The following is a 26,362-nucleotide window of genomic DNA, read 5'->3' as shown; positions in this document are numbered from 1 at the left end:
ACTTTCTAGCCTTTGTATCTAGTAGCTGTTCTGTCTCTGAACCCAAATGAGTTTATTAGGGTTCACAATATTTTGGGGAATACAATACCACCACATTTTTCTTTCTATTTTCTTATTATATCTTCAGGTTTACCATATTTATTTTCACCTATGACTTTTTGTACTAGTCTTTCTAAGTCAGATTTTCTCCTTATTACTGGTAGCATACAAGAAAATCACATGTTGTCTATATGAAAGGCTATTACTACCTACTGACCAAGCTGTCCATAAAAGGGTTACTGATGGTTAGCCATGCAATTTGTGTCAGAACATGTCAGGATACTACCATGCATATGTCATAAAGTGGGTCCCAGGACGTGAATACAAGGATGCATCTGTTATCTCCATCAGACTAAGTGTTATTGACTATGAATCACGCCATTTATACCAGGAGAGGCCAACACAATATTCATATTTTCTAATGGTATCTAGGAAGCAGATGACTTAAGATGGCACATTTAATTTCTTTTATTATTATTTAATTGAAAATGGATTCTTCTCTCATAAAATACACCCTAACCACAGTTTCTCCTCCCTCCACCCCTCCCAGCCTACACTAAATCCAGTTTTAGATAGTAATCAATTAATGACCCTCCAGACAGTTGAGGTTGTCATGTCTCCTCCCAGGGCCAGAGATATTAGCGGGCTACCATTCTCTGACCAGTATTAGAGTCCAGAAATGTTGATCCTTTTTTTTTTTTTACTAGAGATAGAGAATATTTTACTTAAAAATCACAGACTCATGAATCACTCCAAAAGTAATTTCCATAGATGGACCATTTTATTATTGACTTTGGTGTTCCAAATTACGCTTGCATTTTTCTGTCATCAAATTTTCTACCAGAGAACAGTTAACCATCTTATAAGAGAAATCCAAGGCTATCTGTAATAAACAAGATCTATGAAACTTTAAGCCAAACATCATTAGAATTGTTGTTGTTTGAGGCAAAGCCTCTCTATGTAGCCCTGGCTGACATGGAACTTGCTATGGAGACCAAGTTTGATTCAAACTCACAGAGATCTACCTACATCCGCTTCCCAAGTGCTGAAATTAAATCCCAACCTGTCATTATAAGTCTTAAAAATACTTTTAAAATTAAACAGATTTTAAGAATCAGGACTGTGTACGGATTAGAATTGTGATGTTGTTATTGCCACTTGTGTATTGTCATTGTACAGAGAGAGCTAGATTATGTTTTATAGCCTCTTCAGTCAGATTGTACTGATGTACAATGAAATTAAGACTGACAAAATGTGTTGATGTGCAATTGCAATGTGGAGACAGAGGGACAAGTATTATCCATGTATCATAGATTTTCTGTGTTAAAATGTGATGTGCTTTTATGCTCCAAGCCCAGTGTGTTAGTCAGCTGTCCACACTGTAAGAAATACCAGAAACAGTCAACTTGTAAAAAATGAAAAGGCTTATTTTGGCTCACAGTTTGGGGAGTTTACATCTGTGATTGATTGTCCTCACTGCTTTGGGCCTGCATGGTAGAGCACTTGCTTAATTCATTTGCCGATGGGGACAATGGCAACCCAAGTAGCTTAAGAGCCAGTAAAGTTTTTTTGTTAACAATATATAGACCAAGTTCCTCACCAGAATCAATTAATCAAGCAAAACAATACATATTATTAAGAAAAAAACTTTGTGTAGTCCATCCTTACTTGCCAAATGTTTTCACCTACAGTTTCCTGCATCATTGACACAAATCACTGAGAAAATTCCCACAGCTTCTGTAATAAAAATTGTAGTAAAGTTGAACAAAGAGTAATTATCTATTCAGGTTTGTTCATTCCCATTTTTAGTTCTTCATTTCTTTTTTCCACTTCCAGCTTCATACCCTTAGATCTTTAACAGATTCTACTAGATACTGGGCAAATGATTAATCTTTACAAATCTTTATATCAGAAATATTCTTTCCTTATTTAGGATGCTATGGTGTAGCATTCAGTTTTTTACATAAATATATGTCATACAACAAGATAACAAGATTTAATATTTGGGGGGTGCCTGATAGTATCATTACAGAATATTAGGCACAGTTGAGGTGGCAAGAACAAGAGAGTTTAGTTTACTGGGAAATTCTATCTAAAAAGTAAATCTGAGAAACTGTTTGGAGGGCTGCTCTGAAGGATTTACTATTTAATCAAGTTGTTCTTTGTCAGCATGTAACAAAGATGTGTTCCGGCTGTATCCTAGTCCAAATTATCCAAATGGTGTTCATTGTTGACATGCATAAAGAAACTTATTAAAAATGAAATGTCTCAATAGAATTTTAAAGTGTCTGCCTATATTTTTCATGTTGTTTTCCAATACATTTGCACAGAAGCATGTTTGTATTTTAGCATTCTTTTGTCATCTTTTGCAGCCTATAATGTTAATATATTTTCAACCAGATGAAAATATTGCTCACGAAATAGAAGTCTTTGTGCAACAGATATATTAGATCAGATATCATTTCTATCATGTTTATAAGTTACACAATTTCCAGAATCTATTTTGTGTTTGTTTCCCCCCACCCCTCGCACTGATTGTAAGTAGATGGGGATTGAAGAACATCTCAGAATCCATCCAGAAACCCCATTTAAACTGGATACAACTGCAGAAACGTTGATGCACTTCAAAATGAGGAATGTTTATTGTTTAAGATCTGCTGCTCCATTTGTAGTAATTTATTTCTTAGATGATTCCCTTACTCATGAGGATATTGCTTCCCACTTGGATACTTGTGGTACTGAAACTGTAAATCAGACGGGTAGTTGTGGCTTCTGTCTGGCAAATGCTGAGTGTTAAGGACTGCAAAAGAAAGTGAGACATGGTTTTGCTTCTTTAATTCATGAGAACAGTTCCTGAAGACTTTCTTTTTTCCATTTTTTGTTTGAAAATTATTATTAAATATTTAGGGTATGTGAAATAGCATAAAAACAGCTATTAAACTGTTTTAATAAGTAATATAAGTGAGTGTCTCTATAATTTTTTTCAATAAAGTGTTTAAACATTATTTTTACTGGCATATTATAGAGCAATTTGAAGTAATTTGGTACATGTATAGAATGTAAAATGTTCAGAGTAGTTAGTACGTGACCCCATCTACTAACTTTCCCTACATCAGAAACCACATGTTTCCCAATTTTCTGAGAAACTGCCATATCAATTTCCAAAGTAGCTGTACAAGTTTTCACTCCCACCAGCAGTGGAGGAGTGTTCCCCTTGCTCCACATCCTCTTCAACATAAGCTGTCATGAATGTTCTTTATCTTTGCCATTTTTATAGGTATAGATGATGTCTCAGAGTAGTTTTGATTTGCATTTCCCTGGTGGCTAAGGATGTTGAACAATTCTTTAAGTTTCTCTCAGCCATTTGAGATTCTTCTGTTGAGAATTCTCTGTTTAGATCTGCACTCCATTTTTTATTTGGATGATTCCAGCTAAGATTCCTACCAATAGTGGAGAGGGTGCCTGAACTGGCCATCTCCAGTAAATCAGATTGGTGACTACCTTAATTGTCATCAGAGAGCCTTCATCCAGTAACTGGTGTAAGCAGACGCAGAAATTCACAGCCAAGCACTGGGCTGAGCTCCAGGAGTCCTGTTGTGGAGAGGGAGGAGGGATTGTACAGCCAGGAGGTCAAGGTCATCACAAGGGAACCCAGAGAAACAACTAACCTGGGCTCTTGGTAGCTAATGCACTCTGGACCAACAGCTAGGGAGCCTGCATGGGACTGACCTAGGCCCTCTGCATGTGTGTGACAGTTGTGTAGCTTGGTCTGTTTGTGGAGCTTCTAGCAGTGGGATTAGAACCTGTCCCTGGCATATGAGCTGGCTTTTTGGAACCTATTCCCCATGCTGGGTTGCCTAGCCAGGCCTTGATGCAGGGGGAGCAGCTTGGTCCTGCCTCAACTTGATGTGCCATGCTTTGTTGTTGCCCATGGGAGGAGGGGGTAGAGGAGAGGTGGATGTGGGAGGGAGCAAGAAGAAAGAAGGTAGGGGAAACTGTGGTTGGGATGCAAAATGAATGAAAACCTTTAATTAATAAATTAAAAAATATAATACATATATAAAAAGAAACTACTATGTTAAACTTAGCCATTTTTTACAGAGTTCTAGCCTTTGCAAATATGTGTAGATTATTTTTGCATTATCCTGTGTTTGAGTTCTACCTTCTTCCTTCAGGATTTGAAGGCTTCCGATATTGAGTCATGTATCTCTACATTATTCAAGTTAACTTGTATAGTTTTGTGCTAAAATGTGTTATCCATTTTCCTACTGATGAAAATTTAAGTTGGGGCCTAAACTCACCTACTAACATACTGTAAAATGATTTGGCTTATTCTTGGTTATTCCTTTTCCATCAGGATGACAAGGGTTTTATTTTTTTGAAGGGAGTTGGTGTTTTGAGACAGGGTTTCATGTATCACATTCTGGCCTAAAACTCTTTACACCATCCAGAGTGGCTTTGAAACTTTGAATCTCCCACAGCCACCTTTGTACCTTAGTGTTAGGATTACAGGCATTTGTCACCATGCCTAGAATTCTTTCTGAATTTTAAGATCAGATTTTCACATGCTACAAAAAAAAAGTTGGCATGTTGACAAGAATTACATGGATTTATACAACTAAGCAGACAAATGTTGATACCCTAAAGATGTGAGGCTTTTAACTTATGAACACCGAACATATATTTCTCAATTGGTTGATTGGATACTTGTAGTTGATCATCAAAAAATATTACGTAAAGTGATGATATTTTTTACATTTGTTATTATTATGAATGGGCATCTTTTTTTTTACAAATTGCAGGTTTATTAGCTATCTCTGATACATAGACATGCAGAATTTTTGTTTGACTTCGCATCTAGAATCTGTTATATTGTCTTCTGCTTTTCATAGTTTTCATTGCTATTTAGCGCTATCTCACTTTGCAACCATTACTTATTTCACACTTTTGATTATTTTATTGTGCTATTTAAGATTTCTAGTACAATACTGAATGGTTCATTGTCACTTTTCAAATCCAGCTGAGTACATACTACCTTCCACTATGAAAGCTAGCCAGTAGAGATGAAGCTTCTAGATCAGTACCAACTTGATTTTTCCATTTTTAGTGACTCAAGTATTTATGTGTCTTCAACAATAGGGTCATACTGTCAAGCTCTAGAGAGTAATCAAGAATTGGCAACATCCTGTACTACCTAGGGGTCTGTGGGATCTCACTGGCCAACAACTTCAGGAAAAGTTGCCCATTTCTGGAAATGGGCTTATTTGTTAGTTTTTGGTATCTAGTAGGGATATTAGTGCCCTGTTATATAGTCACTCCATTTTAACTCTGTGTGTGTGTGTGTGTGTGTGTGTGTGTGTGTGTGTGTGTGTGTGTGTTAGGAAACATCTACAGTAGTAGGTTTCCATGTGACCTTTTCACAAGGTCTTTAGTGTTATTTATTCCACCCTATATTCCTTCCTCCAGGCTAATCTTCCTTCTCCAACCTCAATTTAACTCTATCCATTATTCCCTTCTCACCCTTTGTATTAGTGCAATCCCTCTCCACTCTCTTGGAAGCCATTTCCTGTGGCCCCTTAGTAATTTCCTGACCTCTATGGGTATTCCAAATGAATCACATCTGAGGATTTAAAGCTAAAATTCACAAGAAAGAAGAAATATATGATGTTTGTCTTTCTGAGTCTGGGTTACCTCAGTCAGGATTATTGTTTCTAGATACACCATTTACATGTACATTTCATAATTATCTTAACAACTGATTAATATATCATTCCATAAATGTATGACAAATTCTCTATCTATTCATCAGTTTATGGACACCTAAGCTGTTTCAAATTTCTGGCTATTATAAATAGAACAACAACAAACCTGGATGAGCAAGGATCTTCACAGTAATATTTAGAGTCCTTTGAGCATATGCCCGAGAATGGTATAGCTGGGTCATGTGGGATATCTATTTTCAGCTTCTTTGTTTTATTTTTGAGATTAAAATATAATTACAACATTTCTCTCTTCCTTTTCCTCCCCCCAAATCCTCCCATATTTCTTCAAATTCAAACCTCCACACTGATTTCCATAGTGGCTGTACTCCCACCAGTAATGGATAAATGCTCCCTCTTCGCTGCTTCCTTGCTAGCATCTTTGATGATTTGTTGTATTAATCTCGGCCATTCTAACTGGGGTGAGATGAAATCTCAAAGTAGTTACAATTTGTGCTTCCCTGATTGCTAAGGAGGTTGAACTTTAGAAAAAAAAAAGTTTCTCAGCCATTTGCATGTCTTCTTGTGAGAATTTTGTTTAGTTCTACAGCCCAATTTTAGTTGGGTTATTTGTTTTCTTGTTTTTTAGTTCTTTTATATATTCTAGAGCCTAACCCTCTGTCATATGTAAAGACTTTTTTCCTGTTCTATGGGTTGTCTCTACACCCAAGTAGTGGTGATCTTTACTGTACAGAAACTTTTTTTGGTTTCTAGAGGTCTCATGTATCCATTATTAGTTTTAATGCTTACACTATCAGGGTCCTATTCAGAAATTCTTTTCCTGTGCCAATAAGTTTAAGTGTATTCCCTGCTTTCTCTACTTCCCACCCGCACTAAGGCTCTCTAGTTATGTGTTTTACATTTATAGAAAAAGAATCCCAGAATTTTCCCTCCTGTGTGCTTTCATATGGCTTTTTTTGTGGTCCATGATACCAACTCAGGTTGTCAGTACAATAAAACCAAACTAACAGGTTGGGAGCAGATTATTCTGCCATTTTTCTAGGTCTTTGAGCTTCACACCAAATCTAAAGCTAATCGCTCCACATTTGTTTGACCTGCCTGTAAGGTTCACGAGAATTTTCTCAACTGTAGTCATAAACAATTTCTCAGTTTCCAGTGCAACCACACTTTATGATCACAGTTAGGAAGCCGGTAATGACTTTGGAGCAAGCCCTGATGAGGGCCTGGTGTTTGCCTCTCTGCTCAGCACTGTCAACGCTCTTGACAGCATATTGCTAGGACATTCGTGCACACTGTGGTGCAGACATGGAAAGATGATGGAAAGCGGCAAGGGAGGTGCAAATGAGCACACAAAGTTATCTGCTTTCTGTTCTTGAGACAAGGATTTTGTATACTGTATTTTAATTGTTCTTCTTTTATACTAAATGTATTGAGTCTATAAATTTCCTCAAAGTTCCTAATTTGCATTTCACAAGGTTTTTTGCTTTCTTTTATTACTTTCTTTTATAACTTTTATTTTCTTTTTTGATAATTTCATATATGTACATCATGAATTCTGGTTACTCTCCCTCCCCACCTTTTCCTAGCTCTCTCCTACCCCTGACAACTCCTCAGTCCTTACAAATCCCTTTCAAACATCTATTTTTATCTTGTTTTTTGACTCACTGGTTTTCTGCAAGATTGTCTGTGTGACTAGATGTTTCAAATTACCTATTGGAGTTAGTAGGCTCACCTACAAGATACACAAGTGAAGACAATGACTGCATCTCCCTCAGAATCCACAAGTAGTCAATTAGTCGGTAAGATGGAGTGTGGTCTCATAAGGTCCTCCCCAACTCATGATTGACTAATGACATACCCAGTCTTGTGCAGGCCTAGTCCAGTCAACTTCAGCTGCTGTGAGATCATGATTGCAATGGTTATGTTATATCCAGAAGATAGCATTCTGAACACCTTCCCTCTGTCTCCCAACTTTTACATTCCTTCTGCCCCATTTCCTAAAATGTTCCCTGAGTGTAGAAAGGGTGACATGAGTACCCTGTCTTGGATTGAGCATTTCAATATCACTCATTTGCAACAGCTTAAATAGCCATGATTCTTTGTATTTGCTGCAGTTTATTGCAAAGAGAAGGCTCTCTGGTTAAAGTTTAGTGTAGCATTTATTTATGGGTATAATTATAAATATTTAAAAGGGTGCTGCGGTATCATGTCTTTACCTAAATAACTATAGTACAATCCAGACTAGTGTCTAAAGCCTCCTCAGCCATGAGCTTTTGACTGAATTTACAGTACACAGAAGGAATTTCCTCTTGCAGAGCAGGCTTAAAATCCAATCAGAGAGTGGTTTGTTTCCACCATAATAACTGTGGCACTGCATCACCAGTGAGCACATCTTGCCATGTGGGCTGGTATTAGACTTTTTTGTGTGTGTGTGGGGGGGTGGGAATGGGGGTTGGCTTTTTGAGACAGAGTTTCTCTGTGTAACTTTGGAACCTGTCCTGGAATTTGCTCTGTAGTGCATGCTGGCCTTTAAACTCACCGAGATCCACATGCCCCTGCCTCCTGAGTGCTAGGATTAAAGGTGTGCACCACCACCAACACCATGTGAACTCTTAAGTTTCATAGCTAGGTAAGTACATTGATGCCTTTTTACCTCAGAAGCTTCCAAATCACCTTTCAGGAAAAATGAAAGCTAGTCAGGTGGGAAGAAGTTTTTAGCTCAGTTACAGCTTGATTTCTATCTTCATAAGGTTTAAAAAATATGCTTTTATACTAAAAATTGGAATGATACAGAGAAGATTAGCATAGCCCCTGTGCAAGGATGACACGCAAATTCGTGAAGCGTTCCATATTTTTAAAAAAAAAATATGATTTTCATTGTATTACTTCTAATTTCCAATGTAAATTCTGGATATAACCCATGACTTATTTTAAAGTGTTTAAGGAAATCTTTTCTGAAATGTTAGTTTTGTAATACGTTTTTGTTATATATTTCTAAATTTCTTGCATTCTGCTGAAATAGCACATGAGACTTAGCTTTGTGGACAAATGTTTTTGTAGCCTTTATGGGCATTCTTCTTTGTGTGCTTAAAATAATACTTATTGTATAGTCATAGACTCAGGGTTCCATTTATGTCTGGTATTTTAAAGATATTTGTTGGTCTATTCAAATTTTCTACATCCTCACCGATTTTCAATTTCTCGGGACTGATTTCAAAATTGCCCATTTGCCTTGCTCCAACTCTATAAAGCTTTTCATAGTTTATCTTATGTACTTTGAATCTGTATTTTCAGAGTTTGGATTGCTATACCTTCCTGGTGAATTATACTTTTGTCATTAGACAATAACTGGATTTATCCATGATAATGCTTTATGCTTTGAAGTCTACATCATCTGATAATATTATATTCAATTTTTTCTTGGTTGCTGTTTATTATGCTTCTTCCTTTTATTTATGAATTCTCTTTATTAGTATGTTTTAGCAATCTATTCTTGAATTGAAAGAAAATACTAGATTTTCCTATTCATTCAGTTACAGAAACTCTTTTGTTCAAATTCAAGTTAAATTCCTTTTTCATTTACTAGGATTACTGATATGTTTGGATTTACATCCTATAATCTTCTTTTGTGTCTCCTATTTATAATTTTCTCTTTGACTTTTCTCCTTTCTGCCTTTTCTTTGAAGGAGTTCTTTTTTCTCTCACTCTACCAGTTAGAGAGATATGTTCTCTTGCTGTTTTTAGTGGCTACCTTTAATTTTAAACATATTAAAATGTGCCACCCAGACAAAAGTATACAACACTCACAACATACAGTTCTATGATTTATCAAACCATGGAATGTCTTGTAACTCCCATCCAAGTCAAAAATACAGACTGGAACTTGAGTGCCCTTCTGTAACAACCCATTCCCAGTTTCTACCATCTTCCTCTCTTTGTCTAGGTAAGAACATTGGTACTCTTCTTCCTTTTCTTTTCTTTTTTCTTTTTTTTCCACAGTGTCCACCATAGCCCAAGCTAGTTGGTCTTAAACTTGCACCATTCCTCTTGTCTCAGCCTCACTAGACCTAATAAGCCACAAGACTCAACAATCCTGACTTTTATTACTTGCCTGCTTTTGAAATCTTACAATATGTATGATTTTTTAAAATTTCTTTCATTCAACATTGCTTTTGCAGATTTATCCATATTGTGGCATTTTGCTATCAATTATTTTCTTACAGTTTATCATTTCTTCACACAATTGCTACAACTAATTATTCATTCTATTGCTGATGAGTGTTTGAAATGTGTCCACGTTTTGTCTAGCACCAATAATTCTTCTGTGAACACTTTTGTACATACCTTTTGAAAAGCATGTGCTTGTTTTCAGTCTGCCAAGAAAATCCTAAGTGGTGTGACTGTGGCATAACAGAATATACATATATTCAACTTTGGCTGATAATGTCAAATGCTTTTCCAAAGTGATCACACCAATCTACAGAGCCTTCTGTGGTGCATGAGAGTTTCTTTTGCTCAAGTTATCTGTAACACATTACTATTTGTGTTGTTCATTTTACTTTTAACTGTTATTGTGTTTTTGTAAAGGTATTTCCTCTTTATTTTCATGTTTATGTCCTTGATATGTGGTAATATTTGAATTTGGCCATCTAGTTGTGCTTTTATATGCCCATACTTCTGGTCTTTTTACTATTAATTTGAAGTTCCTAAAATATTCTAAATGCATGATCTTTTTCAGTTATATATACTACCCACTCAAATATCTTTTCTCTGTCTTTTGGTAGGTAACTATTAATTGTGATGGACACAAAATTATTGGATTTTACTCTCATTGTTGTATTTTGATGACTCCTTTAAAAATTATTTTCTACCATAAAATCTGGAAATGATTTCCTAGTGTTGTGTTCCAGCAGCATTCCCAGATAGTGCTTCCTACATATGATTTGAAATTAATTTAATATACATGATAATGTAGTTTTTCTGCTGGATATTCAGTTCTCCATACCATTTAATTTAACATAATACTCTCTCTGCATGTGTGTAGGGTCACCTTCACCATAAATCGCGTGTTCTTTTTTTTTTTTTTTGGTTTTTCGAGACAGGGTTTCTCTGTGTAGCTTTGTGCCTTTTCCTGGAACTCACTTGGTAGCCCAGGCTGGCCTCGAACTCACAGAGATCCGCCTGGCTCTGCCTCCCGAGTGCTGGGATTAAAGGCGTGCGCCACCACCACCCGGCTAAATCGCGTGTTCTTTATGTGTGGATTTTGGTGTGTCTAGCTCAGTAATAGTAAGTTCTAAGTTAGTAGAGCTTTGTATCTTGATACTTGGTCCTGCTGTCAACTACACTGCAGCAGTGTTCTCACAGACATGTAAACACCTACACAATGTACATGGAGACAAAGATGCTGTGATACTCATTCGTTTCATTGTGAAATGAAAGCTGTTCAGGAAAATTGGTATCTTTCAAAATTGGGTTTTCCGGTCCATGAACACCATATAGCTTTCCATTTATTCATGTCATATCTCATTTCACTTCAAACATTTTTTGGTTTCAATAGAGGGCTTGAACATATTTTGTGAGATGTTTTCGATGTAATTACATTACATTAGTTTTGATAAGTGATAATTACACTTTCATGCATTTCATTCACTTCATTTCATGTGAATTTTTCTTTTCCCATACTGTCTTCTGGTATGTGTCACATTGTCATACATTTTTCTATATATTAACTTTGCGAGAATTTTACATGTAGTTTACAGTGACTTCATAGGACACATTTTAAAGAATCTCCTCTTTTTCTATTCTTTGGGAAATTTGATTCAGGATTATTAATCTTTTCATCCTTCAAACTTTGATATTTTTACAAGTATAGTCAAGTGAGACTAGAGTTTTCCTTACAAGGATATTGTTTGCTGTGGGACAGAGCTCTTTATACACTATCCAGTTTCTCTTGATTTGTGTTGTTGTAAATATATGTTGTGGTTTTATGGTAATTGCCTACTTCACAACATGTTCAAATGCAATGACAAAAAGCCAAATCATTTGTGCTAATTTCCTACTTCATATTACTGATATTAGTTAATAGAGTCCTCCCTCTGTATTTGGGGCTTGATTGACCACTCACCACAAAGGAATTATCAACTTTATTGATCTAGGCAAATAAGGTATTGTTTTTCTTTAAAGTTTCTACAGTCATCTGCCACTGTTTTATTACTCTCAGATCTTGTAATTATCATTTTCTTTCTTCTACTTTCTTTGAATTTACTTTGCTATAATGATGGAAATTCCTTGGCCATTTTTCCTTTCCGGATGTTGTTGTTGTCATCTTTTTTTTATTATTAAGACATTTTTTATTCATTTTACATAGCAATCACAGATCCCCCTCTTCCTTCCTCCTGCCCCTTCAGCCTTCTACCCCAACTCACCCTCCATTCCCTTCTACAAGAAGGTAAGGCCTCCCATGGGGAGTCAGCAGAGTCATCTCTTTGATTGAAAAAATTCATACAATATGTTTTCATTATGCTTTTCCCTCCTCCAATTTCTCCTAGATCTTCTCTACCTCCATACCTATCCAACTTTGTATTCTCTGTGTGTCCCTCTTTCTCTCTCTAAAAAACAAAATGAGAACAGAAAAGAAGAAAAAATCCACACAATCGAAACTAAAACCAACAGAAGACTAAAAAGACAAAACAAAGCAAAATGAAACAAAAAGTCTACAAAAAAATTCATTTCTTTGTTTTGTGTTGGCCTAGGCATATAGCCTACCCTGAAGTGTGGTTTATATACACAGTGAGATTCAGTTGGAGAAAAGGTGATTTTCTATTTGCCAATGGGTATCAATTGCAGATAGCTGGGACCCTGTCTGTACTGAACTTGGGCAGGATTTTTGCGTGCTTTCACAGTCTCTGTGAGTTCATATGTGTATCAGTGTTGTTGTGTCTGGAAGACAGTTTCCCTGGAGTCATCCCTCACCTCTGTGTCTTACAATCTTTTCACCTTTACTTCTGGTTCTTATAATCTACCCATCTGCTCCTCCGTTCTTTACCATAGAATTGTGGAGAGTAACCAATGCCTATCTATTTTTCAAAGTGTGGTCTGCCCCCACAAGACTAGCAAAGCTTAACCAAGCTTCTAGGCCTTTCTATTTTTCTCTACTATAACTGCCAGACACTGCTACAGGAAAAAGCATCCATAAATGTCAGAATCATCTCACTGAGGTTTTTTTTTTTTTTTTGGCCTGGAGATTGATACAGTAATTCTTTACTGCCTTGGGAAATCTACTATTTTCCAAAATATTTAAATATATATTTTTATCTATGTGTTCTAGTTTTTATTAGAAAGAAATAGTAAAAAATATTGGATTAATCCTTTCTTACATGCTATGTCCTCTTTAAATCCAAATCTTCCATTTTGATAACAAATAAGTTTTTCTAATAGCAATCTCAGAAGTCTCCAGAAGGAAGATGGGGCCCCAACAACAACTCTACCCAATCCAGAATGATGCCATGATAATCATCATCATACTACACTTCTTACCAGAATTTCAGACAATCTTACCCATTACTCTAAGACTTGCTGCAGAACCTACAGTTAGTCTAACTGAAATTTAACTATCTGCGCTTTCTCACAGTACCCAACAGAGATAACATCACCCCCTAAACAGCAGGAAGCAATTGTAAGAAAACGACACCCCTTCTCCCTTAGGTTTCATAATTCTCAGGGTTATGGATGATGGTTATAGGGTTGGGGGTGGAAGGAAATATTAAACTCAGTACTCCCAAAAAAAAAAAAAAAAAAAAAGGAAAAGAAGAAATGGAATGGATACATATAAGACATTATGGTAGATTATTATGTATACTAGTAAACAAATTTAGTAAAGTAGCAGCCTTAAATAATTTGCACTGTAATTTGCACTGTTATGGATTCTTATATGTTGATACAAATGTAAACTATTTTTATATTCCTGTTTAAGATAATTTGTATATTGATACAAATACAGAACTATACTTGGTATAATGTACATATATTTCTACTCTTATTTGAAATGTTTGTATATTGATACAAATGTAAATTTATATCTGTCATACTTTATGTATGTTCTACTTCTGTTTAGGATATTCGGTATATTGATATATATTTAAGATTATTGTCATATTGCATATCCCACTACATACTCCTACCTCTGTTATAAATATTGATATATATTTAAGATTATTGTCATATTGTATATCACACTATACACTCCTACCTCTGTTATAACATCTTATGTACTGTCACAACTTTGAAGTCATCGTTCTTTACCATACACTTGCTTATAGACTGTCTACCTTGTTTACGTGAAGCCTTAGTCCTTAGGTTATTTCAGTAGATAGGACTTGTAGATTTATAGTCACCTATGCTTGTCATCTCTATAGTTACGTTAATCAGGTTATACAGATTTACAGATACATAGGTCAGATGGACAGGTAATCTTCAAACACTTCATAGACCTAGAGAATATGGCATTTAAATAACTTAGAATTCTGTTGATGCGAGACACAATTGCTCCTGGCTGCACCAATTTGATCCCGAGAGAATGTTGGGCTTCTAGACATTTCCATTTGGAAGTTTGTCTTCTTGGCACAAAATGGCCTACTGGGCAAAGAACTGCCCTTGCCTCGACAGCTGACAATACAAATGCAATGCTATCCTTTCTGGACAAATGGGACACAAGGAAAGAGACCACTGTACTCTGCCAAGACAGGGTAAGATGGTCTTTCAGAATTCCTGCTTCTGAAAATGGTCTGTCAGATACTTTAGGCCTGTAGCCAATTTGAATGCACCAACAATGCTGAGAAACATTAGATGATTGTCCAGGCTGCCAGCTGTCTCGGTCTACTCTCGCAAGATTCCCGAAAGTTGCTTGCATCCATCTACCATTTCTCAGGTACCATTATATTCCTTCTCAGGTCTTTGATGGGATTGAAGACTAGCAGTTATAGTTACAACTAGTAGATAGAACATATTAAGTATTAGATTCAGGTTCTTTAGGGTAGGACACCTTTTGGAATGATCTTTGTAACATGCCATTTATCTATGCTCTATACTTCTCTGGATTTTAATATGTGTTTCTTGCTTGATATTGTTTGCATTGGTTGTAGTTCCATCTTATCTAGGTCATTATCCCTCATTATTCCTGGACAATATTTGATAACCATTCCTTTGTATATAGTCTTGTATTAGATTAGAACTTTCTTATTTAGACAAAAAGGGGGAGATGTAGTGGGTAGCCATTCCAGCTTTGTTCTGGAAGTTCCAACCCCCATTGAGACGGCAACTGTCACGCCTACAAGGCAGGGCCAAGGGAGGCGCCTGGGGACCCGAGATCCGGATCGGCGAACGCTCTCTTGGTTCCAGGACGCTGGATGGTGGAGGTAGACAGAGGAGAGCTCCAGAGAACACCGCTGGACTGTGATACACCTTCCCCAGACCCCGCGACCTACCTATCCCTTAATTTGTAAGTTACGCCATTAAATAAATCTCCTTTTAACTACGTGGAGTGGCCTAAATAATTTCACCAATAGGATTCTATTATTAGAAGCCTGGTCTTATATTTAAATTTTTATATACTACCTTGATAAAGTATTTCTTGCCTATCTCATCAATAATACAGAACTTTACAAGTATTTCACTTAGGATACTCCATTTCATATTATTATAAAATAATATTTCCTTTCTACAATATGTCCTAGCTCACGAGTTTTTAGTTATCATTTTCTGTCATTTAATCAATGCTTCTTTATTTGTATGCTTCGAATTGTTTCTTCAGTCTTGCATTGATGAGGTTTGTTTAATCAGGCCTCTCATCTTAATAAGGTCTTTCACTTTTTAATGTCATGGGGAACTATGAAAGGGAGCAGATCATGATTTCAGATTCATAAGAACTGCTGTTGCAAGATCAAATTATCTATCAGAAATGCGGAATCAAGATGTATGGATCTCATGCTAGGTCAAGATAATTCTATCTAAGCCACCACTTAGAAAAATGCTCACCTTTTAAAATATATTTTCAGTGTTCTAGACTTTTTCTATGACCTGGTGAACTTGCAAATGGCTTTCCACTTACTTTTACTTAGTCCAATCTGGCCCTACAGCTACTACTTTATCAGTACAGCTCTTTCTAGACTCATTGAGAGTTTCTTGTTGGGTAAATCTAGTGGGCACTTCTCATACTGTGTCTGACAAAAGTAAACCATAGTCCCATTGGAGTTCTTCCTAAATCACATTGCCTTTTTCCCAGTACCCTTCAATAGTTCTTCCTTTTCTTCATGATATTTGTGTATGTTATTTTAATTAGCAAATAATAAATTGTATCAATTTCATAACAGTCTACTTAGTTTATAAATCACTGAACATTTCAGAGTACATTTCAGAGGTTCTGTTATCATATATCTCTTTCAATGTTCCAACTATTTCCATTACCTATATATTAAGATTGCCAAATTTATATCTCCAGACCTAGCCTGTCAAACACATATATTCTAGTAATTAACTGATATTGTCACATAACTCAGTATATATATATATATATATATATATATATATATATATATATATATATATATATATCATAAAGCTAATATTTTTGGTGTTCTACTTGTGAGTCCCCAGACATTTTTCATTTCATACATAGCAGCATTATCCATTCATTTATTGCTATTTTATTAACTTAAACTTTCCTTTATCCAGTATATCAAAACTTGAGAAACTCCCATTGATTATACCTCTAAAATATATCTCCAATCAGTCCACCAGCCACTAGATATGTACATATTATTCTTCCTGGTATATACTTAACACAAGGCAGATAGAGCATGTTAACAAATTGTTCAAAGATATTAACCAGAGATATCAGACCTTTTTTTTTGTTTTGGATTTTTTTCGAGACTGGGTTTCTCTGTGTGTAGCTTTGGAGCCTATCCTGAATCTTGCTCTGTAGACCAGGCTGACCTCGAACTCACAGAGATCTGCCTGGCTCTGCCTCCCGAGTGCTGGGATTAAAAAGGCGTGCGCCACCACCGCCTGGCTCAGATATTCTTATTTCATATTTCAAACCCTCTACTTTCCATCAATCCCAAGCCTGCAAAAAATAATCAGAGGCTTCAAAGATAGCTCAGTGGATAAACTGCATGTTCTGCAAGACTGAGGAGTAGAGTTTCTATCTTCAATACTACATAACAAAGCAAGGTAGGTATGCTAGTCCACCTGTAACCACAGCACTCAGGAAGCAGAGCCAGGGGATCCTTGGGGCAAGGTGGATCACTACATTAGCCAAAACGGTGAGCTGGGGGTTCAGCAAGAGACTCTTCCTAAGTAAATAAAGGGGCAAGCCATCAACAATGTTATGTAACATCAAACTCTGACCTCCACACATAGATACACACATGTGCATGGATACCTGCATATATGCAGTCACACACATGTGAACACACATGCTACATATACATACAAAACATAATAATAAATTAGTGACCAAATCAATCCAGGTTTAGAACTCTCTACAGGTATTGCTTTATGATAAAGATATTATCCCATCCTGAAAATTATCATGATATCTACAGAATTTATTAATATTATTGTAACTGAATAATTCTTAATATCAAAATTAATTTCAAATTTTAGACTATAAAAATGACAACACAACTTCCAGAACACCCTTTTTTCCTTTCAAGGATGTATGACCATTAAAAACCAAACATATTGGATTCCTTCAATAAGCTTTTGTCCTTTTCCTCTAGCAGAAGAATTAGATAAGAAAGAAGCTTGCCAAGCTCTTATTTTGGTTTATCTACTGTCAGGATTGTATTAATATTCAACATTTCTCATCAAAAAGTCAAGGAGACAAAGCAGACAACTTCAGCAAAGACAGCACACACCATCATTATATTGGCTAAACACCGAATAGCATTTCAAGAAAAGAAGGCTGTGTACTTTAATCAACCAGGAGTCATTTCATATGCTTAAAATAAATACAAATATTGATTGTGTGATCAGAGAAACCAGTTGATTGATGTCATTGGGAGCTTTGCCTTTTGTGTATTATAAATTTTATTATGTTAGTTTTTTCAATGTTGTCTTCCTGAGTAAGCTTAGAATACTATTTTACTGTGTCATCATCCACTGTGAATGCATACAGTATCATAAAATAACTCAATATTATCTGTGATTTTAATGAACTTTTAAGGAATCCTCTCAGATATTTGTTGAACATACACTTCCTTTCTAAAGTCTTGATGACATCATCATTTTATAGACTTCTTCAAATCAATTTGCCCTAAAATTTATTTTATACATAGAATCTTAACTACCTTCTTTGGAAAGTCCTTGTATGTTTACACAGATACAAGAAATGTAAGTGATATTTTGTTATCAATGTAGCCTGTGATGTGTTGTTCATTCTGATACCTTTAGAAAGGAATGGTTGTTGGCTTTAACTAAATGTGTTAACATGCCTTCTTTGAATTTCCACAGAGCTCTGTACCATGGAGTGTGGTAGCCATGGGGTCTGCTCAAGGGGAATATGCCAATGTGAAGAAGGCTGGGTAGGACCAACATGTGAAGAACGTTCCTGTCACTCTCACTGTGCTGAGCATGGTCAATGCAAAGATGGAAAATGTGAGTGTAGCCCTGGATGGGAGGGCGACCACTGCACAATTGGTAAGTATCACCATACTTTGACTAAAGTAAGTTGGGATATTTGAACAAGTAAGAGAATTCTAGTGAGTCAGTTGCAATGATATGCATAGAATTTGAAGTTGGAGAAAAGGGGAAAAGGAAACACTGGCTACAATTTTCTGTGAACTGTGAGGTTTCTTCTGTCATTTCTTTTCTCATTACTTCAGTGTTCCTTATATTGTCTGCTTTCAGCCACTTTGAGTTACTCAAATGAAAGATGATACATTGAAATAAAGTGTCATTAGTTAATAAGACAAGTGCTTTTGTTGACAGTAACATTCACTGTCCGTTTTTCCTTTTGAAAAGTATAGGTTATTTTTGTTGAAAGCAACTACAGGCAATTTCATTAAATAGGACTACTTTATCAGAACCCATTTGATATCATTAGAGGCTGCCTTTAATGTATATGAAAAAGGCACTCCTGACCTATTATCAATAGAACATCTGTATTCAATTGTCTATCTTTGTTCAGTAGTACAGAGTTTATGCTGAAGTATTGAACTTTTCTCACAGCCTTGTCATCAATTTACAAATTTTCAAGACAGAACACTCTGTAGACAGGGGGATACCTATGTAATAGTTAACATATCGTGCAATATTCACAATATAAAAGATATTACTAATAATTAAGATTTCTAATGTAAAATAGTTTTTAATCAAAACCTTCTATTTGTGTACATATCTGTCACAAAGGTTTCTTGTATTTTGCCTTAATTGTATTTATGGTTTCTGTGATAAAATACCTTGAGAAAAGCAACTTGGGAGAGAAAGAGTTTATTTTTGCTCACAGTTCCAGGTTACAATTTATCATATTAAGGAAGTCACATTAGCAGGAGCTTTTAGGAGTTAGGCATATCACATCCATAGTCAGAAACAGAGCACAGTGAATGTATGCATGCTTGTGCTCAGCTCACTTTTTCCTTTCTTATACAGTTCAGGGTCCCTGCATAGAGAATGATACCACCCATATTAGGTCAATCTTCCCATCTCAATTAATGTCATCAAGATAATCTTCCGTAGGCATTCCCATAGACCAACGTGATCTAAACAATATGTTATTGGGACTCTCTTCCCAGATAATTCTAAGATGTGTAAAGTCACATTCAAAACTAACCATTGTACATGTACAATGGAATAAATACAATTCCCATTGTTCTACTAAAGAAATGGGTCACAGTGTCCCATTGGCATTTCCATGACTAGAAAAAATGTGCACCAACCAAAGGCTATAGTTATCTTTTGTTTTTGGTAATTTCTTTTTATTTTTAAATTATTCATGTAATATGTTTTAGTATATCCTTTCTCCTCTCCTAACTCTTCAAAAACCTCCCATCTTCCTACTCACCAAACTTCATATTTTTCTCTCTTAAAAGAAAAAAGACAAACCCAAATATATGCATAAAATTACACACAAAGATATTATTTGTGTTTGTGTTAATGTACTCCTGAACATTAGCCTGCCTTGAGTAAGGTTTTTGATATGCAGTTCATTGTCAGTATTTTTCCCCTAGTATACTGTACTATGGCTTTCACTTTTAGGTGATATGATTTTTTTGCAATGGTTGGATCTGTCAAAGCAATGCATAGTATATATGTATATGTAATATATACATACATATGATTTAAATAAATTGCATTACTATTCTACTACAGGTACAGTAAGTCTTGTTCTATGACTGTAGAAATATTTAAGATTCATTAAAAAGGTGGTGAGGGGTGACTCAGATGAAGCTTAAGTAATTACATTCTGCACTATAGTAAGTTTATTGCCTTCACATGCGACTAAATATTATGATAATTACCAAAGGTGGTTGCTCTAAAACTCCCTTCTAAAGACATTCCTAATAAGAAGATAAAGCTAGTCCTCTTTCATAGAAGTTATTACTTAAATGTGAAAAATGAAGTTCTTATACTTTTAGTGAAATATGACACTTTTTAAGAAAGCCTAATAGTGTTTCTTACAGAAAAGACATTAATAACTTTCCCACAGAAAATATTATTCACAAAATACACAGGGCAGTGTACCAATTTTTGAGCTGCAGGCATTTCAACAAGGCATAGTTTGCCATTCTCCTTGCAGACAACAGATGGTAAACCATTAGTATATGTTGTATAATTTTGGTCTCCCAGAAATTTATTCAATCATTCTTTTTCCTCCCCCTTTAGCCCACTACTTAGATGCTGTTCGAGGTAAGACTTTTTCTTAATAGCAGAAATGTGCTTTCAAAGAAATGTGCCTGTGGGAGAACGAAGGAGGTGTCTTGGTTTTGTTTCTTTGTTTCATTTGGTTGCTTGGCTAGTTTCTCTCTGGTTTTTACTTTGGGTAACTTTATTTAAATGTAGTACTTCTGTGTTTATATTAATGAGACTGGACAATAAAACTTGTTTTTCTAACACCCAAGTCACTGTTGCTACAGTATAGAATAGACTGGCAATTTTAAGGACTCTTTTTCTGCGTTCTTTTGTAAAAAAAAAAATGTGGGGCAGGGTTGCACATATACACACACATGTATACAGACAATTATTAAATAAAGTATGTTGAGGTACACAGGTGAAGTATTCTTCAAAACAATATATTTCTCTGTCTACATATAAAATTCTTCTGTCCTTCTAAGGGCAGAATTTTCCCCTTATAAGTACCTTATCCTTTCTCCCTCCAGGGATTTGCCTTTGACAGAAACAACAAGAGATTTTCTGTCAGATACGTAGTGTTTTTCTGTCCCAAATCACCTTGAGTTTTATTTTCTCCATTGAGTACCCATTAGAAGAGAAGTAGAGAAATTCCTTTTTCAAGGCCACATATACTCACTCTGTGTCATGACTTGGAGATATGATACTCATAAAACTTATCATTCTTTCTGTCTGACATCTGCTATTTTAAAGTTTTATTTCCTTCCTCTGGGCCATTGATAATTACTTGGAAAACCATTTGGAAAGAAGATGGGATTACTTCTATAATATTTTTAAACCTACATTTATATTTATCCTTCTGAAATTTTCTTTTGAAATATAGTAATATAGATAATATAGTAAAAAAGAATGTTGATTGGACTACCCCTAGTAAAAGCCAGGTCTGGTCGTGTATGACTATTGGGAAAATATTCAAGATATGTCTATCATTATTATTATTGTTATTATTGTGTCCATGTATCTACCACTGATCACTTAGAACATGCACTGTTTCCTTTTGCTAGAGCCTACCTCTGAACTATTTGTAGAAAGAGTAAGACATATTTTCGGCAGGTACTTAAAAAAAAAGAAGCCTAATTCTAAAGAAGTATCATTGCCTGTGTTTGTGCTTTAGTAATTAACTAAAAATATTCAAATATTATACTTTCCTTGACTATATTTTTCCAACTATTCTCTAGAATTAAGAAAGTCTATATATAGCATATTTTAATCCCATAAACATTTTCTGAGTACTTAATGTTATTATTATAAACACAGTAATATGCTGGCTTTTACAAGAAATACTGCAGAAGTAAAATTCCCAGTGCTTAGCCTTCAGATCAATAATAATCTTGAAAATCTGAATAGACACAAAACAAGTGCAGCACATTTCTAAGAAATGAGCAAATACACCATGGTGTAGTCTGAATTACAAACCAGCATACCTATGTCCTGAAGCACTAGATCACAGAGGGGAAATCATCACAGGCTAGAAGTAGTTGAAAAAAGTTTCTCTTCATAGAAACTGCTGTCTTTCTACAACTTACTGGTCATAACTAGATACAGCATCATCTATCCAGTTTTGATAGAGATGAGGAGATACGTTTTTCAAAAAGAAACAAAAAAAACATTTCTTGTCCCCACCACAGTTTTCCTCCTATATGAACCAGAGGTTGGGAATTGGGGTTAGCATTAATAACACTTAATTGGCTCTCTAAGGAAAAACACTGCAAAGTCAGGGATAACAAGTTCCCTGGGAAGGTGTTGCAAGTAAGCAAGCTCCTCTTGCATTTATTCAGCACCTCGTCTGAACGGAGCCCAGATGATTAAGTTCTTCCCTTTGGGCAGATCCATCATTGTTGGCCAATCCCATTCGGATATTTCTGTGATTGTTACTCCCTGCTGTCTTTTCAGATGGCTGTCCAGGGCTCTGCTTTGGAAATGGTCGATGTACCCTGGATCAAAATGGTTGGCACTGTGTGTGTCAGGTTGGTTGGAGTGGGACAGGCTGCAACATTGTCATGGAAATGCTTTGTGGAGACAACTTGGACAATGATGGAGGTGAGTTACTTACAAAACATTCATGTAAGAAAGCAACAGACTTGCCTCTAACACAGCAGTGACCAATCTGACCAAGGGCAAAATTAAGAATCCTGAGTATCAATATTATTGAGGTATATGGGGTTATACTATTTTAAATTTCAGTAATATTTTAAAGATATTGTTTATGAAAAAATACTATGGCTGGGCAATGTTCCAAATGTTTTGCGTGTATTATATCTCATTTAATTGTAAACCACAAATAGATACAGAGTGTGTCTCAAAAACTAATAAATAAAACATCATCTTCAGTTCTTAAATACAAAAATTTATTAGAAATTGTTGATTAGCTTGATCTTTTTGGGAGGCATCCAGGCAGTGGGACCAGGTCCTGTGCTCAGTGCATGAGTTGGCTGTTTGAAACCTGGGGCCTATGCAGGGAGGCTTGGCTCAGCCTGGGAGGAGGGGACTGGACCTGCCTGGACTGAATCTACCAGGTTGATCTCAGTCCTTAGGGGAGTCTTTGCCCTGGAGGAGATGAGAATGGCGGGTGGACTGGGGGGAAGCGGGGGGAGAACAAGGGAATCCGTGGCTGATATGTAAAATTAAATTAATATAAAATTAATATAAAATTAAAAAAAGAAAAAAACAAAAATAAAAAACGAAATTGTATGTGTCCTCTGAAAGTCATCAAGTATTACTAAGAGACACGAGAGGAAGCTCTAAATAATTAAATAATTAAGAACAAAGAAAATATTTCATTGTGTGTACATTAGCACCTGACAACTAAAGGTCATTGTGATAATTCAATTTAACATAACTTTTGTATATTTTCTAGGCAAGAAAACAAGAAATTAACAAAATGCTTTTCTAATTACAGTACCTTGGGTTAAAATGAAGTAGATGATTAAATGTGGGTCCTATTTTCTGTATTTGTGAGGCAATTTCTATCCAAATAATGAGCTTAAACCCATAAGAGAGCAGTTAGTGTTTAGGCAAAGACAGGAATCCCTGTAGCAATCTCCCTAGCTAATCTAACTCAAATTGGTCAACTCTGGATTGTTTGAGAGACTCTGCTTCAATAAATAAAGTGGAGAGTAATTAAGGCAGACATACAATGTCAGCTTCAGTCCTCTATACATGTGCTTAAACACACATACAAAATACACAACACACACACACACACACACACACACACACGTATACATACATATGCACATCATATACACAAACACAAGCAAAAGAAGTTTCTTCCTTTACATGTTATGGATGGGAAAATTAGAATTAAGTGCATAGAATGTGGCTATATGTATTAAATGAGATAGTTAATACCACAAGAAATATAATGGAGGACAACAGAGAGAGGGAGGGGGAGAGATTGGGGGAGTACACCACTTTATTTCTAAAAATACTATTTTCTACCTATATAAATTGAAAACCTCATTTGGGATGCAGAATAAGTTTTTCATTTTCAAGTGAATGGTATATAGATCAACTGCTTGGCCAAGGTTTATGGCCCTCTAAGACTCGTGTTTACTTTCCCTGTTTTCATTATATGCATCTTTTCTGGGATGCCTTCTCTTCACTCATATTTCTCTGTCCACATCTTCCATGAAGTCTCTGACTTCTGCTTCCTCCATCTCTCCTGGTGCTTATAGTATACACCATATAGTCACACACTTAATTACATATCTTTCTGTTTTACTTGATATGTGTCGGGCATGACACATGTGCCATAGCTATTTGCCAAATATAATTGATAACAACAGTAAGTCACTTGTATGCAGAATTTACTGTGAACCACGCACTGTGCTAAGAATCTTATGTGAGGTATCGAATGTAACCTCTTTGCTGTAGGAACCTCAATTGATGATATTTACAAATTATCAAACTAGGCACAGAAAAATAAATTAAGTTTATAAAGATTACATAGCAAGGAACTGAGAGATTTTGAGTGTAAGGCCAGATGATGCACCTCATTGGTATACTAGATAGAGATTTACTATCTGATGTGTTGATTGAAGAGATATATTCACAAAATATGTTAATAACCTATGCATTTATAATTTCTGGATCAATTAAAGTCAGGCCAAAATAAGTTTCCTGACTTTATCAAGTAATAAAAATAATGGAATATTTAATTATCAAGCATCTTTATGGCTTCAAGGTCACATGAAGGCAGCCAAAAATGTTTAATGAATGGATCAATTAAACATTAATGAATTATTGAATCACCAATTCTCAATGTGTATGGAATATGTGGCTACAAAAAAATAGAAGATTTTACTGAATGTGTGTTGACCTCTGAACATTCCTTCAAACTGTGTATCTATATGCAAATTGAAAATCAAAAACCTGATAAGAGCTAAGCATAGCTTATGAGTGTCTCTTTAGGGACTAGGGTTAGAAAGCTCCATGAGAGTTTCAATTACCATTTTTCTTTTAGTGAGACTAAGATAATATTGATGACAAATATAGATTGGCCACTACTTTAAGAAAGAAAGATAAATTGAATAACCACTAAAAGTCCCATGACTAGGATTTTAAACCAATAATTCCATTTCTACAATATTTATATACTAACCCAAAGAATACATTAGCGGTCCTTAGTTTGGTGATCTCAACTTTCCAGATTCTCAAAATGGCAGAGTTTGTTTAGCTGACTATGATAAATGATTACTATCTTTGTTTATATATTTGTATGTGTTTTAATTAAATCAAAAAGTGCCAATTGAACATTCCTGAAAAAAGTAATCCTAATTTTTAAAATGCAATTCTTAAGAAATCTTCCAATCAAAAACACATCACTTTCAAGCAGTTGTTTCAAGTAGCTGCTACCTGATTACTCCATATTACACCTGATACTTAAAACTGTTTGGGATTTTTCTTGCATCCTAATCACCATTGAATATCGATTAGAACCACTGTTATATCCTGCAGCTTTTACTTTAGTTATACTCTGATCTCAATGTATTGTGACTCTTAGTAAGTAATTGGGCTGAATTGAATATGTAGGTGACACAGCTTCCCTGTAAGCTACCTCGAAGAGTAAAAGCTGAGAACAAATAAACTTTGGATTTTTTTTCCTATATTAAAAAAAAGAAAGAAAGGTCTCTTATTCTAAATACTAGTTACTATAAAAGTCACAACTCTTTCAAATACTGTGACCAAAGTTATCCCTTTAAGCACTTAGCATCTGCAGAGTCCTATGCATGCAGGAGACATACATCATGGGACCACCTTATGATTTGTTAGTCATGTGTCTTGAATTGAAATTTTGAGAATATGATCACAAACTTTTATAAGCCCAGGGAGAAAAAAAATAAGCAAAGTGTTAGCTGCGTCCAAATAGCTAAAACAAATAGTAAGGGAAGCTATCAACAATGAAGTCTATTACAAAGTGCCCATAATAAAATAAAATTAAAAAAAAAAGCTGTGCTGATGTAAGAATAGACAGATCAACACAACCAAATAAAAGCCCCAAAACATGCCCAGGCACAAATTTAAATTTATTACATCATTAAATCGGCATCAAAAAGTCAGTGTGAAGGAGCTGGAGATATAGCTCAGTAAAGTGCTCACCACAGAAGCCTGAAGACCTGAGTCTGATCTCCAGTCCCATGCTAAAGCATAAAGGCCTAGAGTAGCAACACACACCTGAAATCTCTCTGTTGGGGGAG

The 26,362-nt window shown here is 35.5% G+C and overlaps 1 protein-coding gene, 1 non-coding gene and 1 pseudogene across 2 annotated transcripts in view; 2 read left to right on the top strand and 1 right to left on the bottom strand.

Annotated features, from left to right (window-relative positions):
* The window catches only part of Tenm1 (teneurin transmembrane protein 1), a 519,119-nt gene that overhangs the window by 390,465 nt on the left and 102,292 nt on the right, over nucleotides 1-26,362 (top strand). The window contains exons 12-14 of the mRNA XM_059251544.1: nucleotides 18,270-18,455; nucleotides 20,640-20,663; nucleotides 22,557-22,703. Of these exons, the coding sequence (XP_059107527.1) occupies nucleotides 18,270-18,455; nucleotides 20,640-20,663; nucleotides 22,557-22,703 (357 nt within the window). The remainder of the gene's footprint in view (nucleotides 1-18,269; nucleotides 18,456-20,639; nucleotides 20,664-22,556; nucleotides 22,704-26,362) is intronic.
* LOC131899623 (small ribosomal subunit protein uS8-like) lies at nucleotides 6,642-8,310 on the bottom strand (annotated as a pseudogene).
* LOC131900354 (U6 spliceosomal RNA) lies at nucleotides 8,514-8,615 on the top strand. The gene has a single exon (XR_009376238.1). It is a non-coding gene; the product is annotated as a U6 spliceosomal RNA (small nuclear RNA).

This window comes from Peromyscus eremicus, chromosome X, assembly GCF_949786415.1.
Source record: "Peromyscus eremicus chromosome X, PerEre_H2_v1, whole genome shotgun sequence".
Classification (NCBI taxonomy): Eukaryota; Metazoa; Chordata; class Mammalia; order Rodentia; family Cricetidae; genus Peromyscus; species Peromyscus eremicus.
The sequence above is the reverse complement of the archived record's forward strand: the minus strand, read 5'-3'. Positions and strand labels throughout refer to the sequence as shown.